We start from the raw sequence: 18260 nt of genomic DNA on the forward strand, positions 1-18260 counted from the left end.
TACTGTGACATACTGAAGCAGAGCATGATCCCCTCCCTTCGGAGACTGGGCCTCAGGGCAGTATTCCAACATAACGACCCCAAACACATAACGACCACTGCCTTGCTAAAGAAGCTGAGGGTAAAGGTGATGGTCTGGCCAAGCATGTCTTCAGACCTAAACCCTATTAAGCATATGTGGGGGGAGCGCAAGTTCTCTAACATCCATTAATGGCTGTGTGTTATTTTCAGGGGACAGCAAATTATTATATATATATATATATATATTATATTATATGTTATACAGGCTGTACACTCACTAATTAACATTGTAGCAAAGTGTAATTTCTTCAGTGTTGTCACACGAAAAGATATAATTAAATATTTTAAAAAATGTGAGGGGTGTACTCTTGTGAGATACTGTGTGTGTGTGTGTTTGTGTCTACATATGAATTTGTGTGTGTGTATGTATGTATGTATATGTATATATATATATTATATATTATATATATATATACACATACACACACACAATATAAAAAGTCTACACACCCCTGTTAAAATGTTAGGTATCTGTGATGTAGAAAAATGAGACAAAGATAAATCATTTCAGAACTTTTTCCACCTTTAATGTGACCTATAAACTATACAACTCAATTTGAAAAACAAACTGAAATCTTTTAGGTGAAGGGAAATAAAAATAAAAAACTAAAATAATATGGTTGCATAATTGTGAACACCCTTAAACTAATACTTTATTGAAGAACCTTTTGATTTTATTACAGCACTCAGTCTTTTGGAGTATGAGTTTTTCAGCATGACACATCTTGACTTGGCAAGATTTGCCCACTCTTCTTTGCAAAAACACTCTAAATCTGTCAGAATCTGTGGGGGCATCTCCTGTGCACAGCCCTCTTCAGATCACCCCACAGATTTTGAATTGGATTCAGGCCTGGGCTCTGGCTGGGCCATCCCAAAACATTAATCTTCTGGTGAAGCCATTCCTTTGTTGATTTGGATGTATGCTTTGGGTCGTTGTCATGCTGAAAGATGAAGTTCCTCTTCATGTTCAACTTTCTAGCAGAAGCCTGAAGGTTTTGTGCCAATATTGTCTGGTATTTGGAACTGTTCATTATTCCCTCTACCTTGACTAAGGCCCCAGTTCCAGCTGAAGAAAAACAGCCCCAAAGCATGATGCTGCCACCACCATGCTTCACTGTGGGTATGGTGTTCTTTTGGTGATATGCAGTGTTGTTTTTGCGCCAAACATATCTTTTGAAATTATGGCCAAAAAGTTCAACTTTGATTTCATCAGACCAGAACAATTTTTGCAACATGCTTTTGGGAAACTTCAGATGGGGTTTTGCAAAATTTAGCCGGGCCTGCATGTTTTTTTTTTTTTTGTTTTTGTTTTTTTTTTTGTAAGAAAAGGCATCTGTCTTGCCACTCTACCCAATAGCCCAGACAAATTAAGAATACGGGCGATTGTTGTCACATGTATCACACAGCCAGTACTTGCCAGATATTCCTGCAGCTCCTTTAATGTTGCTGTAGGCCTCTTGGCAGCCTCCCAGACCAGTTTTCTTATCGTCTTTTCATCAATTTAGGAGGGACATCCAGTTCTTGGTAATGTCACTGTTGCACCATATTTTCTTCACTTGATGATGACTGTCTTCACTGTGTTCCATGGTATATCTAATGCCTTGGAAATTATTTTGCACCCTTCTCCTGACGGATACCTTTTAACAATGCGATCCCTCTGATGCTTTAGAAGCTCTCTGCGGACCATGGCTTTTGCTGTAGGATGCGACTAACAAAATGTCAGGAAAGACCTACTGGAACAGCTGAACTTTATTTGGGGTTAATCAGAGGCACTTTAAATGATGACAGGTGTGTACTGACTCCTATTTAACATGATTTTGAATGTTATTGCTTAATTCTGAACACAGCTACATCCCCAGTTATAAAAGGGTGTTCACACTTATGCAACCATATTTTAGTTTTTTATTTTTATTCCCCTTTACCTAAAAGATTTCAATTTGTTTTTCAATTGAGTTGTACAGTTTATGTCACATTAAAGGTGGAAAACGTTCTGACATGATTTATCTTTGTCTCATTTTTTTACATCACAGAAACCTGACATTTTAACACGGGTGGACTTTTTATATCCACTGTGTGTGTGTATGTGTGTATATGTGTGTATGTATGTATATATATATATATATATATATATATATATATATATATATATATATATATATATATATATATATATATATATATATAATCTCCTATATATCACACCATCTTACACATTTATACACATTCATACCATCTTCAGGCGTACAGTTGTGCTCATAAGTTTACATACCCTGGCAGAACTTATGATTTCTTGGCCATTTTTCAGAGAATATGAATGATAACACGGAAACTTTTTTCACTCATGGTTAGTGTTTGGCTGAATCCTTTTATTATCAATCAACTGTGTTTACTCTTTTTAAATCATAATGACAACCGAAAATACCCAAATGACCCTGATCAAAAGTTTACATACCCTGGTGATTTTGGCCTTATACCATGCACACAAGTTGACACAAAGGCGTTTGAATGGCTGTTAAAGGTAACCATCCTCACCTGTGATCTGTTTTCTTGTAATTGGTGTGTGTGTATAAAAGGTCAATGAGTTTCTGGACTACTGACAGACCCTTGCATCTTTCATCCAGTGCTGCACTGACGATTCTGGATTCTGAGTCATGGGCAAAGAAAAAGAATTGTATAAGGATCCGCAGGAAAAGGTAGTTGAACTGTATAAAACAAGAAAGGGATATAAAAAGATATCCAAGGAATTGAGAATGCAAATCAGCTGTGTTCAAACTCTAATAAAGAAGTGGAAAATGAGGGGTTCTGTTTAAACCAAACCACAGTCAGGTAGAACAACTAAAATTTCAGCCACAACTGCCAGGAAAATTGTTCGGGATGCAAAGCCAAACCCACAAATAACCAGGTGAAATACAGGACATGTGGTGTTGCTGTTTCAAGATGCACAATAAGGAGGCACTTGAAGAAAGATGGGCTGCATGGTCGAGTCGCCAGAAGAAAGCCATTACTACGCAAATGCCACAAAGTATCCCGCTTACAATACGCCAAACAGCACAGAGACAAGCCTCAAACCTGGCACAAAGTCATTTGGAGTGATGAGACCAAAATTGGGCTTTTTGGCCTCAACCATAAATGCTACATTTTGAGAGGAGTCAACAAGGCCTATGATGAAAGGGTACACCATTCCTACTGTGAAACACGGAGGTGGATCGCTGATGTTTTGGGGATGTGTGAGCTACAAAGGCACAGGAAATTTGGTCAGAATTCATGGCAAGATGAATGCAGTATGTTATCAAACGGAACCCCTCATTGTCCACTTCTTGATTAGAGTTTGAACACTGCTGATTTGCATTCTCACTTCCTTGGATATCTTTTTATATCCCTTTCCTGATTTATACAGTTCAACTGCCTTTTTCCCACAGATCCTTTGACAATTCTTTTTCTTTCCCCATGAGTCAGAATCCAGAAACGTCAGTGCAGCACTGGATGAAAGATGCAAGGGTCTGTCAGGAGTCCAGAAACTCATTGACCTTTTATACACACACACTAATTACAAGAAAACAGATCACAGGTGAGGATGGTTACCTTTTTAATAGCCATTCATACCCCTTTGTATCAACTTGTGTGCATGTTATGAGGCCAAAATCCCCAGGGTATGTAAACTTTTGATCAGGGTCATTTGGGTAGTTTCTGTTGTCATTATGATTTAAAAAGAGTAAAACACAGTTGAATGATAACTGTATATGTATGTATCTCAATGTTAAAGCCATTTGGCTGTTTTTTTTTTGTGTGTGTGATATATATATGTATATATATATATATATATATATATATATATATATATATATATATATATATATATATATATATATATATATATATATATATATATAATTAAATGGTGTTTTTATGAGTGTAAGTGTACTTTGTAATGTATTTTTTATGTGTTTTGTGCAACTTTGTTGTTTTGCGAAAAGTTAACCAGAGCTCTGAGGACCCAGTAATCATTTTAGCCCGACTAGCCCAAACACCCACAATATGCTCCCTTATCGCTTGCGCGCAAACTTAAGCACTCCACTCCTAATCCTGTCCAAAAATGTTTCATTATTAGTAAATGTAAACATTATTGCAATATGCATTCATTATTTAGTTTGCTTCTTTTTGCTAAAAGTGATTGTAAACGTTAACGAATTAAAACCCAGTAACAAATAATAATCTTAAAAACAGGGGCACTTTAATTCATTTATGTTTAGAATGATGCTTATTTTTTAAAATACTTACCTTTTGTATTGTGGTAAACATTATGCAGATCCTCCACCTGCATCTGCTGCTTTCTTCAGCAGATGAATGATGAATCCGGCTTCCTCCAATTAGTCATTGATATGCTAATGAAAGCAGCAGATACGGGCCGAAGATCGGCATTATGTTTACCTTAACGCAAAGGTAAATATTTAAAAAAAAAAAAAAAAAAAAAAAAAAAAGCATTGTTGTAAAGTATTATTTGATACTGGATTTTAATTAGTTAAAGTTTACAATTACTTTAATACTTGTTCCACCTTCTTCCAGGGAGGCTTTGGCTAATACTAATTTTCTGTGAGCCAGTCTACTCCTCCTCCTCACTTTATTTTTACTCATTTAATCTGTTAAAGTGATGGTTAATAAACAGATCTGGAATGTTAGACTTTTTTTAGAAGGAGTATAAAGGGATATGAAAGTCAAAATTAAACTTGCATGATTCATATAGAGCATGCAATTTTGAGACTTTTTAATTTCACTTCTATTTTCACATGTGCTTCGTTCTCTCTGCATCCCTTACTGAGAGAGAATACGCACATAGCCTACACTAGTGGGAGCTAGCTGCTGATTGGTGCCTGTACACGTTTATCTCTTGTAATGTGTTTAGCTAGCTGCCAGTAGTGCAATGCTGTTCCTAAGTACATTGGAGAGTTGTTTGAAATTTGTATATTCTTTCCAAATCATAAAAGAAAATGTTGAGGTTTCCCTTCCCTTTAATTCATCAGTTGTAATGAAGATGCGCTGTAACTTACAAAATTTTAATATAGATTAAATTCAAATACCCCGCAGTCCACCACCAAATACAAAAGTCAAATTTCTTTTTTAAGACGCAATGAGTCCACGGATCAACTTAATTACTAATGGGATATTCACCTCCTGGTCAGCAGGAGGAGGCAAAGAGCACCACAGCAGTGCTCTTAAAGAGCTCCTCCCTTCCCTCCCACCCCAGTCATTCTCTTTGCCTACGTTAGTGATAGGAAGAGGTAAAGTGAGGTGTTAGATTAGACTCTTCAATCAAGAGTTTATTATTTTTAAAGTAGTGCCAGAGAAAGGGTCTGGGCACTTTATTATTTTTATATAGACCTCATTGAACTTGGATGTTTTCTCCTAGCCTATTAGGGGACTTAGGGCAGTTAGGACACTGGGGCTTACATGTGTCTCATCTCCCGGCGATCTCATATTATGTTAAAGCTGACCGGGAGATTTTATATGGATAACAGAGGCTCTAAAGGGTGTTGTGTAGAGCTCTGAACCCAAATTTTTTCTTTTGTAATTCAGAAAGAGCATGCAATTTTAAGCAACTTTCTAATTTACTCCTATTATCAATTTTTCTTCGTTCTCTTGCTATCATTATTTGAAAAAGAAGGCATCTAAGCTTTTTTTTGGTTTCTGGACAGCACTTTTTTATTGGTGAATGAATTTATCCACCAATCGGCAAGGACAACCCAGGTTGTTCACCAAAAATGGGCCGGCATCTAAACTTACATTCTTGCATTTCAAATAAAGATACCAAGAGAATGAAGAAAATTTGATAATAGGAGTAAAATATAAAGTTGCTTAAATTTTTATGCTCAATCTGAATCACGAAAGAAAATTTTTGGGTACAGTGTCCCTTTAAGCAAGGCGACCGGTAGATCTCATACTGGGCTGTTTATCACAGTGGGGTATGTGTTATGAGATTATCTGCAGACCAGATGAAAAGAGAGGCGTTACATTGTGTAAGAGACCTCTCCGCTCTGGGAGTGATTGTTCCCGTTCCAATTCTGGAACAGGGACTGGGGTTTTATTCCAATCTATTTGTGGTTCCCAAAAAGGAGGGAACCTTCAGACCAATTCTAGACCTCAAGAGCCTAAACAAGTTTCTCAGGGTACCGTCCTTCTAGATGGAAACTATTCGTTCCATCCTACCATTGATCCAAGAGGGTCAGTTTATGACCACAGTGGATTTAAAGGACGCATATCTGTATGTTCCCATTCACAGGGATCATCACAAGTTCTTAAGGTTTGCTTTTCTGGACAAAAACTACCAGTTTGTGGCTCTCCCTTTCGGTCTTGCCACAGCCCCCAGAATCTTTACAAAGGTTCTGGGATATCTGTTGGTGGTGCTTCGTTCAAAGGGCATTGCAGTGGCGCCTTATCTAGACAACATTCTAGTTTAGGCGCCATCCTTTCAGCTATCAAGATCCCACACAGGCTTCGTGTTGTCCTTCCTAAAATCCCACGGCTGGAAGGTGAATTTAGAAAAGAGTTCCTTATTTCCACACACGAGTGACTTTCTTAGGAACCATAATAGACTCTCTGTCTATGCAGATATTTCTGACAAAAGTCAGGAAATCAAAGATTATCGATACTTGTCTAGCCCTTCAGTCCACTCCTCGTCTCTCAGTGCATGGAGTTAATCGGACTGATGGTGGCGACTATGGACATCATTCCGTTTGCTCGCTTTCATCTCGGGGCTCTGCAGTTGAACATGCTCAGACAATGGAACGGAGATTATTCGGACTTGTCCCCTAGGCTTCTACTGGAGCAGGAGACAAGGGTCTCTCTTCAATGGTGGTTATCTCCTGGTTCATCTCTCCCAGGGAACATGCTTTCGCAGACCATCTTGGGTGAGTGTGACGACAGATACCAGCCTCCTAGGGTGGGGAGCAGTCTGGGGCTCCCTAAAGGCCTCAAGGATTATGGGCACAGACAGAGTCCGTTTTGCCCATTCTGGAACTAAGAGCGATCTACAATGCTCTTCTGGCTTGGCCTCGGTTCAGTTTATCAGGTTTGAGTCGGACAAAATAACGTCAGTGGCCTACATCAATCATCAGGGAGGAACAAGGAGTTCCAGAATAATTCAGTGTGCGGAGACCCATTCTTGCTGTCTGTCTGCGATCCACATCCCAGGGTTGGAATAACTGGGAGGCGGATTTTCTGAGCAGACAGACCTTTCATCCGGGGGAGTGGGAACTCCATCCGGAAGTTTTCTCCAGTCTGATTCTCAAGTGGGGTCAGCCGGAGTTAGATTTCATGGCATCACGGCAGAACGCCAAGCTCTCAAGATACGGGTTGAGATCCAGGGACCCCCAGGCAGAACTGATAGATGCTCTGGAGGCCCCTTGGACCTTCAATCTAGCATACCTGTTTCCTCTGTTTGCTCTTCTTCCTCGAGTAATTGCTCGAATCAAACGGGAAAGGGCATCAGTGATACTCATAGCACCGGCCTGGCCTCGCAGGATTTGGTATGCAGATCTGGTGGAGATGACATCTCTACCACCTTGGAGACTTCCGTTGCGGAAAGACCTTCTGATTCAGGGGCCCTTCCTTCACCCAAATCTAGTTTCTCTGAAGCTGACTGCTTGGAGATTGAACGCTTAATTTTATCCAAGTGGGGGTTTTCTGATTCGGTCATAGAGTCCATGATTCAGGCTTGTAAACCGGTAACTAGAAGGATTTACCATAAGATTTGGCGTAAATATCTTTACTGGTGTGAATCCAAGGGCTACTCATGGAGTAGAGTCCGGATTCCTAGGATTTTGTCTTTTCTCCAAGAAGGTTTGGAGAAAGGTTTATCAGCGAGTTCCCTAAAGGGTCAAATCTCTTCCTTCTCTATTTTGTTACACAAACGTCTGGTGGTTGTCCCAGATGTACAATTTTATTTTTTTTGTCAGGCCTTGGTCAGGATCAGGCATGTGTTCAAACCAGTTACTCCTCCATGGAGTCTTAATTTAGTTCTCAATGTTCTTCTAGGGGCTCCGTTTGAGCCTATGCATTACTTGGATATTAAGTTGTTATCTTGGGAGGTTTTATTTCTTGTGGATATTTCTTCTGCTCGGAGAGTGTCAAAATTCTCTGCATTACAGTATGAGTCTCCATATCTTATTTTCCATGCAGATAAGTTAGTTTTACGTACTAAATTAGGATTTCTTCCTAAGGTTGTTTCTGACCGGAACATTAATCAGGTGATTGTTGTTCCTTCCTTGTGTCCTAATCCTTCTTCTAAGAAGGAAAGACTTTGGTACAATTTGGACGTGGTCCGTACTTTAAAGTTTTACCTGCAGACGACTAAGGACTTTCGTCAGTCTTCTTCTTTGTTTGTGGTTTTGTCAGGAAAACGCAAGGGACAGAAAGCTACGGCTACTTCTTTCTTTTTGTCTGGAGAGCATCATACGTTTTGCATATAAGACTGCTGGACAGCAGCCTCATTCCACGAGGGCTGTTGCTTCCTCATGGCCATTCATAAATGAAGCTTCTGTGGAACAGATTTGCAAGGCTGCAACTTGGTCCTCTCTTCACACTTTTTCAAAGTTTTACAAATTTTACATTTTTGCCTTGGCTGAGGCTATTTTTGGGAGAAAGGTTTTTCAAGTATTGGTGCCTTCCGTTTAGGTTCCCTGTCTTGTCCCTCCTGTATCATCTGTGTACTCTAGCTTGGGTATTGAATCCCATTAGTAATTAAGATGATCTGTGGACTCATCGTGTCTTAAAAAAGAAAAGAAAACTTATGCTTACCTGATAAATTTGTTTCTTTTTTGACACAATGAGTCCACGGCCCGCCCTGTTCTTATAGACAGCTTAAGGGTTATTGTAATCTTCAGACACCTCTGCACCTTGGCTTTTCCTTTCTCTTCCTAACTTCGGTCGAATGACTGGAGTGGGAGGGAAGGGAGGAGCTATTTAACAGCTCTGCTGTGGTGCTCTTTGCCTCCTCCTGCTGACCAGGAGGTGATTATCCCATTAGTAATTAAGATGATCCGTGGACTAATCGTGTAAAAAAAAAAAGAAACAAATTTATCAGGTAAGCATAAATTTTCTTTTTCTGTTGGCTAAAGGTTTGAACAGTTTTCTAATCATCACTCTCCCCTTTAGACACTTTTGTTGTAGCAAGAGCACTAATCTGAGAACAATTCAGACTGTTGGGTCACAGAAAAATGTACTTTTGAAGTGGGCAGCAGATTGTGGGGTATTTGAATTTCATATCTATATTAAAAAGTAAGTTATAGCGCATCTTCATTACAACTGATGAATAAAAGTCCATCTAAAATATTGCTAACCTTCCGGATCTGATTATATAATGGGGAGAGTTTACCATCACTTTAAGGTGGATTATCAGTTTTGCATTAACAGCCAAGAAAGAAAAAGCATTATTTGCAATATCAGTGGGCATTAGAAGTGTAGATGTGAATATTATTGTTTGTGTGTGTGTATAAATATAGCGATTAAAAAAGGAATATATGTGTTTCCTTAAAGGGACACTAAACTAAAAAAAATATTTCATGATTCAGACAGAGCATGAAATTTTAAGCAACTTTTTAATTTACTCCTATTATGAAATTTTCTTCATTCTCTTGGTATCTTTATTTGAAATGCAAGAATGTAAGTTTAGATGCCGGCCCATTTTTAGTGAATAACCTGGGTTATTCTTGCTGATTGGTGGATAAATTCATCCACCAATAAAAAAAAAAGTGCTGAACCAAAAAAGCTTAGATGCCTTCTTTTTCAAATAAAGATAGCAAGGGAACGAAGAAAAATTCATAATAAGAGTAAATTAGAAAGTTGCTTAAAATGGCATGCTCTATCTGAATCACAAAAGAAAGAAATTGGGTTCAGTGTCCCTTTAAATATCTGTTAAATATATTATATTATTACTAAGTAACTAAGATGAATCAGTGCAAAACCACCTTAAGAGAAGATGCTATTCTGCAATGGAAAGTGCACAAACTCTGTATTCCGAACTAAACTATCAAAAATCTATCATAAAAATCAGTGATTTATTCCTTTATGCATAATAGTTATGGAGATTAAAATAAATATATGTCCGTTTCCTTAATACCTATTATTACTAAGTAACTAAGATGAATCGGTGCAAAACCACCTTAAGAGGTCAGACTACCCAGTCTCTTTCCTTAACAGCACATGTGCAAACAGAGTTTGTGCTATATCTGCACATTACTTTGTGATTTGGTTAGCAAGGATTCTTTTGTTCTGGGGACAGGGAAATCAGTGAAAAAAAACATAAAACCATGTGCTCATTTGACAAAATAAAACTGCATTATTCGTTGCAAAATTCTCAGATATGAAGGTACGTCATTGTGCAGTTAACAATTTGTTGACTCATTTCAGTAGTATACTTTTAATACATAATGTGCAAAACAAATTCAATCCTTTTAACTGTATGTATTTAATTTACTGTTCAGTTTTAAGTACAAGGGTGGTTGGAAATCTATCACTGAAACAGATGGTTAGAATGTTAATTTACCCAGATTACAAATGTTACCCTGCTGTCATGCATATTAAAAAGAAAAGAAAAATGTATATATATATATATATATATATATATATATATATATATATATATATATATATATATATATATATATATATATATATATTTTTTTAGCTATTCTGCAATGGAATGTACACAAACTATGTATTCCAAACGAAACTATCAAACATCTATCATAAAAATCAGTGATTTATTCCTTTATCTATGTATAATAGTTGTACTTTTATATGTATTCTCGCTGACCATACTAATTCTTCTGCTCCATTTTTTACATTAGGGTAAATTATTTAAAACAACTGCATGAGGTTCTGGAACTTCAGTGTCCGCATAATCCTTTTTTTTTTTTTTAAAACAAAAAATGTCCATCAGATTATTATTATTGTTGTTGTTATTATTTTATATATTTTTTTAGAATGTGGAGGAAAGATGCACTTAAGAGAAGGAGAGTTTGAAAAAGCTCATACTGATTTTTTTGAAGCATTTAAAAACTATGATGAGTCCGGGAGTCCCAGAAGGACAACGTGCTTGAAATACTTGGTTCTAGCAAACATGCTTATGAAGTCTGGCATAAATCCTTTTGACTCACAGGAGGTACTGAGGTTTAACAATTCCTCTGTCGTTCCTATTTGTTGCGTCTTAAATTATATTTTAATTTTTCTCATTTTATTTGTAGGCCAAACCTTACAAAAATGATCCAGAGATCTTAGCAATGACAAATTTAGTAAGGTAAGTACTGTTCAAGTTCATTCACATTACAATAAACAAAATCTATAATATATGACAACATGTAAAATAGCTACCTATATAGTAGAAGTCATGTATATAATGAAATGGTTAATTCACAGCTGCTTATATAACTTTAATAATGTTTTCTTTTAAAAAGTGCCTATCAAAATAATGACATCACAGAGTTTGAGAAGATTCTGAAAACGAACCATAGCAACATCATGGATGATCCCTTTATAAGGGAGCATATTGAAGGTAAATACTTTGATTTGTATAGGATGTTACAACATCACTTCTATTCAAAGTACATATATTGTTATTGAACATCTTTACAATGCAAAATGAATGAAAGATCAGTTTGTCCACAATATTAAAAGGACCATAAAACGTTTAAAGGACCAGTCAGTAAAGTAGATTTGCATAATCAACAAATGCATGATAAGAATACAATGCAATAGCACTTAGTCTGAACTTCAAATGAGTAGTAGATTTTTGTTAAATAAATTGCAAAGTTATGTGTCTTTCCATTCCCCTTGTATCATGTGACAGCCATCAGCCAATCACAAATGCATATACGTATATGCTGTGAATTCTTGCACATGCTCAGTAGGAGTTGGTGACTCAAAAAGTGTAAATATAAAAAGACTGGGCACATTTTGTTAATGGAAGTAAATTAGAAAGTTTCTTAATATTGCCTGCTCTGTTTGAATCATGAAAGTTTTTTAATTTTGACTAGACTATTTTTTTAATGTTCCTTTAAGGTGTATCAGATGAAGTTAGTATGACTTAGAACAACTAAATGAGTCCTTGTTATAGTGGCTGTAGATGGACATCTGTGCTTTCTCTTTTAAATTGTATCCCTAGTAATATGTGGATTTACAGTCAAAGTGAGACTAGCTTTAAGTACGTATACAATTATCCTGGTCATCAAAGGCAAGTACTTCCGAAAATAGTGTGAGGAATTCTGTTGGGTCACTGGCTATTTTTTCTTTCCTGTCATTCAGGGAAATCTAGAACTTTTAATATATTAGAAAACAATAAAGCAAGTTAGTTTCTCCAACATTGGTGTGTCCGGTCCACGGCGTCATCCTTACTTGTGGGATATTCTCTTCCCCAACAGGAAATGGCAAAGAGTCCCAGCAAAGCTGGTGACATGATCCCTCCTAGGCTCCGCCCACCCCAGTCATTCTCTTTGCCGTTGCACAGGCAACATCTCCACGGAGATGGTTAAGAGTTTTTTGGTGTTTAAATGTAGTTTTTATTCTTCAATCAAGTGTTTGTTATTTTAAAATAGTGCTGGTATGTACTATTTACTCTGAAACAGAAAAGGATGAAGATTTCTGTTTGTGAGAGGAAGATGATTTTAGCACAGTAACTAAAATCGATTGCTGTTTCCACACAGGACTGTTGAGATGAAGTAACTTCAGTTGGGGGAAACAGTTAGCAGACTTTTCTGCTTAAGGTATGACTATCCATATTTCTAACAAGACCATGTAATGCTGGAAGGCTGTCATTTCCCCTCATGGGGACCGGTAAGCCATTTTCTTAGTTAAACATAAAAGAATAAAGGGCTTCAAAAAGGGCTTAAAAACTGGTAGACATTTTTCTGGGCTAAAACAATTGCTTTACTAGGCATATTATGCAGATTCTAACTAATTATTGGTATTATAATCTTGGGGAATGTTTAGAAAAACGGCAGGCACTGTGTTGGACACCTTTTTCAGATGGGGGCCTTTCTAGTTAGAGACAGAGCCTCATTCTGGGACTGTTTAGGGGTTAAATGTAAAAACGGCTCCGGTTCCGTTAATTTAAGGGTTAAAGCTCTGAAATTTGGTGTGCAATACTTTTAATGCTTTAAGACACTGTGGTGAAATTTTGGTGAATTTTGAACAATTCCTTCATACTTTTTCACATATTCAGTAATAAAGTGTTTTCAGTTTGAAATTTAAAGTGACAGTAACGGTTTTATTTTAAAACGTTTTTTGTGCTTTGTTGACAAGTTTAAGCCTGTTAAACATGTCTGTACCATCAGATAAGCTATGTTCTATATGTATGAAAGCCAATGTGTCTCCCCATTTAAATTTATGTGATAATTGTGTCATAGTGTCCAAACAAAGTAAGGACAGTAATGCAACAGATAATGATATTGCCCAAGATGATTCCTCAAATGAGGGGCGTAAACATGATACTACATCATCCCCTACTGTGTCTACACCAGTTATGCCCACACAGGAGGCCCCTAGTACATCTAGTGCGCCAATACTTATTACCATGCAACAATTAACGGCTGTAATGGATAACTCCATAGCAAATCTTTTATCCAAAATGCCTACTTATCAGAGAAAGCGCGATTGCTCTGTTTTAAACACTGAAGAGCAAGAGGACGCTGATGATAACTGTTCTGACATACCCTCACACCAATCTCAAGGGGCCATGAGGGAGGTTTTGTCTGATGGAGAAATTTCAGATTCAGGAAAAATTTCTCATCAAGCTGAACCTGATGTTGTGACATTTAAATTTAAATGAGAACATCTCCGCGCACTGCTTAAGGAGGTGTTATCTACTCTGGATGATTGTGACAATTTGGTCATTCCAGAGAAATTATGTAAGATGGACAAGTTCCTAGAGGTTCCGGTGCCCCCCGACGCTTTTCCTATACCCAAGCGGGTGGCGGACATAGTAAATAAAGAGTGGGAAAGGCCCGGCATACCTTTTGTTCCCCCCCCTATATTTAAGAAATTATTTCCTATAGTCGACCCCAGAAAGGACTTATGGCAGACAGTCCCCAAGGTCGAGGGGGTGGTTTCTACTCTAAACAAACGCACTACTATTCCTATCGAAGATAGTTGTGCTTTCAAAGATCCTATGGATAAGAAATTAGAGGGTTTGCTTAAAAAGATTTTTGTACAGCAAGGTTACCTTCTACAACCAATTTCATGCATTGTTCCTGTCACTACGGCAGCGTGTTTCTGGTTCGAGGAACTAGAAAAATCGCTCAGTAAAGAATCTTCGTATGAGGAGGTTATGGACAGAGTTCAAGCACTTAAATTGGCTAACTCTTTTGTTTTAGATGCCGCTTTGCAATTAGCTAGATTAGCGGCGAAAAATTCAGGGTTTGCTGTCGTGGTGCGCAGAGTGCTTTGGCTAAAGTCTTGGTCAGCGGATGTGTCTTCCAAGACAAAATTGCTTAACATTCCTTTCAAAGGTAAAACATTATTTGGACCTGATTTGAAAGAGATTATTTCAGACATCACTGGGGGAAAGGGCCACGCCCTCCCACAGGATAGGTCTTTTAAGGCTAATAATAAGCCTAATTTTCGTCCCTTTCGCAGAAACGGACCAGTCTCTAATTCTGTATCCTCTAAGCAAGAGGGTAATACTTCACAACCCAAACCAGCCTGGAAACCAATGCAAGGCTGGAACAAGGGTAAGCAGGCCAAGAAGCCTACCACTGCTACCAAAACAGCATGAAGGGATAGCCCCCGATCCGGGACCGGATCTAGTGGGGGGCAGACTTTCTCTCTTTGCTCAGGCTTGGGCAAGAGATGTTCAGGATCCTTGGGCGCTAGAAATAGTTTCTCAAGGTTATCTCCTGGAATTCAAGGAACTACCCCCAAGGGGAAGGTTCCACAGGTCTCAATTATCTTCAAACCAAATAAAGAGACAGGCATTCTTACATTGTGTAGAAGACCTGTTAAAGATGGGAGTGATACATCCAGTTCCAATAAGAGAACAAGGAATGGGATTTTATTCCAATCTGTTCATAGTTCCCAAAAAAGAGGGAACATTCAGACCAATTTTGGATCTAAAGATCCTAAACAAATTTCTCAGGGTACCATCGTTCAAAATGGAAACTATTCGAACGATCCTACCTACTATCCAGGAAAATCAATTTATGACTACGTGGATTTAAAGGATGCGTACCTACATATTCCTATCCACAAGAAACATCATCAGTTCCTAAGGTTTGCTTTTCTGGACAAGCATTACCAGTTTGTGGCACTTCCATTTGGATTAGCCACTGCTCCAAGGATTTTCACAAAGGTACTAGGGTCCCTTCTAGCGGTTCTAAGACCAAGGGGCATTGCAGTAGTACCTTACTTGGACGACATCCTGATTCAAGCGTCGTCCCTGTCAAAAGCAAAGGCTCATACGGACATCGTCCTAGCCTTTCTCAGATCTCACGGATGGAAGGTGAACAAAGAAAAAAGTTCTCTGTCCCCGTCAACAAGAGTTCCCTTCTTGGGAACAATAATAGATTCCTTAGAAATGAGGATTTTTCTGACAGAGGTCAGAAAATCAAAACTTCTAAGCTCTTGTCAAGTACTTCATTCTGTTCCTCGTCCTTCCATAGCGCAGTGCATGGAAGTAATAGGATTGATGGTTGCAACAATGGACATAGTTCCTTTTGCACGAATTCATCTAAGACCATTACAACTGTGCATGCTCAGACAGTGGAATGGGGATTATACAGAATTGTCTCCGACGATTCAAGTAGATCAAAAGACCAGAGATTCACTCCGTTGGTGGCTGACCCTGGACAATCTGTCACAGGGAATGAGCTTCCGCAGACCAGAGTGGGTCATTGTCACGACCGACGCCAGCCTAGTGGGCTGGGAATCCCTGAAAGCTCAGGGTCTATGGTCTCGGGAAGAGTCTCTTCTCCCGATAAACATTCTGGAACTGAGAGCGATATTCAATGCTCTCAGAGCTTGGCCTCAACTAGCAAAGGCCAAATTCATAAGGTTTCAGTCAGACAACATGACGACCGTTGCATATATCAATCATCAGGGGGGAACAAGGAGTTCCCTGGCGATGAAAGAAGTGACCAAGATAATTCAATGGGCGGAGGATCACTCCTGCCACTTGTCTGCGATCCACATCCCAGGAGTGGAAAATTGGGAAGCGGATTTTCTGAGTCGTCAGACATTCCATCCGGGGGAGTGGGAACTCCATCCGGAAATCTTTGCCCAAATAACTCAATTATGGGGCATTCCAGACATGGATCTGATGGCGTCTCGTCAGAACTTCAAGGTTCCTTGCTACGGGTCCAGATCCAGGGATCCCAAGGCGACCCTAGTAGATGCACTAGTAGCACCTTGGACCTTCAACCTAGCTTATGTATTCCCACCGTTTCCTCTCATCCCCAGGCTGGTAGCCAGGATCAATCAGGAGAGGGCCTCGGTGATCTTGATAGCTCCTGCGTGGCCACGCAGGACTTGGTATGCAGACCTGGTGAATATGTCATCGGCTCCACCATGGAAGCTACCTTTGAGACAGGACCTTCTTGTTCAGGGTCCATTCGAACATCCGAATCTGGTTTCCCTCCAACTGACGGCTTGGAGATTGAACGCTTGATTTTATCAAAGCGTGGGTTTTCAGATTCTGTAATAGATACTCTGATTCAGGCTAGAAAGCCTGTAACTAGAAAAATTTACCATAAAATATGGAAAAAATATATCTGTTGGTGTGAATCTAAAGGATTCCCATGGAACAAGATAAAAATTCCTAAGATTCTATCCTTTCTACAAGAAGGTTTGGAGAAAGGATTATCTGCAAGTTCTCTGAAGGGACAGATCTCTGCTTTATCTGTTTTACTTCACAAAAGACTGGCAGCTGTACCAGATGTTCAAGCATTTGTTCAGGCTCTGGTTAGGATCAAGCCTGTTTACAGACCTTTGACTCCTCCCTGGAGTCTAAATCTAGTTCTTTCAGTTCTTCAAGGGGTTCCGTTTGAACCCTTACATTCCGTAGATATTAAGTTATTATCTTGGAAAGTTTTGTTTTTGGTTGCAATTTCTTCTGCTAGAAGAGTTTCAGAGTTATCTGCTCTGCAGTGTTCTCCGCCCTATCTGGTGTTCCATGCAGATAAGGTGGTTTTGCGTACTAAGCCTGGTTTTCTTCCGAAAGTTGTTTCCAACAAAAATATTAACCAGGAGATAGTTGTACCTTCTTTGTGTCCGAATCCAGTTTCAAAGAAGGAACGTTTGTTACACAATTTGGACGTAGTCCGTGCTCTAAAATTCTGTTTAGAGGCTACTAAAGATTTCAGACAAACATCTTCCTTGTTTGTTGTTTATTCTGGTAAAAGGAGAGGTCAAAAAGCGAATTCTATCTCTCTTTCCTTTTGGCTTAAAAGCATTATCCGATTGGCTTATGAGACTGCCGGACGGCAGCCTCCTGAAAGAATCACAGCTCACTCCACTAGGGCTGTGGCTTCCACATGGGCCTTCAAGAACGAGGCTTCTGTTGACCAGATATGTAAGGCAGCGACTTGGTCTTCACTGCACACTTTTGCCAAATTTTACAAATTTGATACTTTTGCTTCTTCGGAGGCTATTTTTGGGAGAAAGGTTTTGCAAGCCGTGGTGCCTTCCATTTAGGTGACCTGATTTGCTCCCCCCCTTCATCCGTGTCCTAAAGCTTTGGTATTGGTTCCCACAAGTAAGGATGACGCCGTGGACCGGACACACCAATGTTGGAGAAAACAGAATTTATGCTTACCTGATAAATTACTTTCTCCAACGGTGTGTCCGGTCCACGGCCCGCCCTGGTTTTTTAATCAGGTCTGATGAATTATCTCTAACTACAGTCACCACGGTATCATATGGTTTCTCCTATATATATTTCCTCCTGTCCGTCGGTTGAATGACTGGGGTGGGCGGAGCCTAGGAGGGATCATGTGACCAGCTTTGCTGGGACTCTTTGCCATTTCCTGTTGGGGAAGAGAATATCCCACAAGTAAGGATGACGCCGTGGACCGGACACACCGTTGGAGAAAGTAATTTATCAGGTAAGCATAAATTCTGTTTTTTTTTTTTTTATCTGCCACAAGGACTTCTAACATTAACAACAGAGACTCTGTTTTGTCTTCAAACTAATTTTTTAGA

General features: G+C 38.9%; 1 protein-coding gene across 2 annotated transcripts in view; it reads left to right on the top strand.

Annotated features, from left to right (window-relative positions):
• The window catches only part of COPS2 (COP9 signalosome subunit 2), a 59837-nt gene that overhangs the window by 24775 nt on the left and 16802 nt on the right, over nucleotides 1-18260 (top strand). For both annotated transcript variants that reach the window (XM_053717455.1, XM_053717456.1), the window contains exons 8-10: nucleotides 11057-11235; nucleotides 11318-11370; nucleotides 11528-11625. In XM_053717455.1, the coding sequence (XP_053573430.1) occupies nucleotides 11057-11235; nucleotides 11318-11370; nucleotides 11528-11625 (330 nt within the window). The remainder of the gene's footprint in view (nucleotides 1-11056; nucleotides 11236-11317; nucleotides 11371-11527; nucleotides 11626-18260) is intronic.

Source organism: Bombina bombina, chromosome 6 (genome assembly GCF_027579735.1).
Source record: "Bombina bombina isolate aBomBom1 chromosome 6, aBomBom1.pri, whole genome shotgun sequence".
Classification (NCBI taxonomy): domain Eukaryota; kingdom Metazoa; phylum Chordata; class Amphibia; order Anura; family Bombinatoridae; genus Bombina; species Bombina bombina.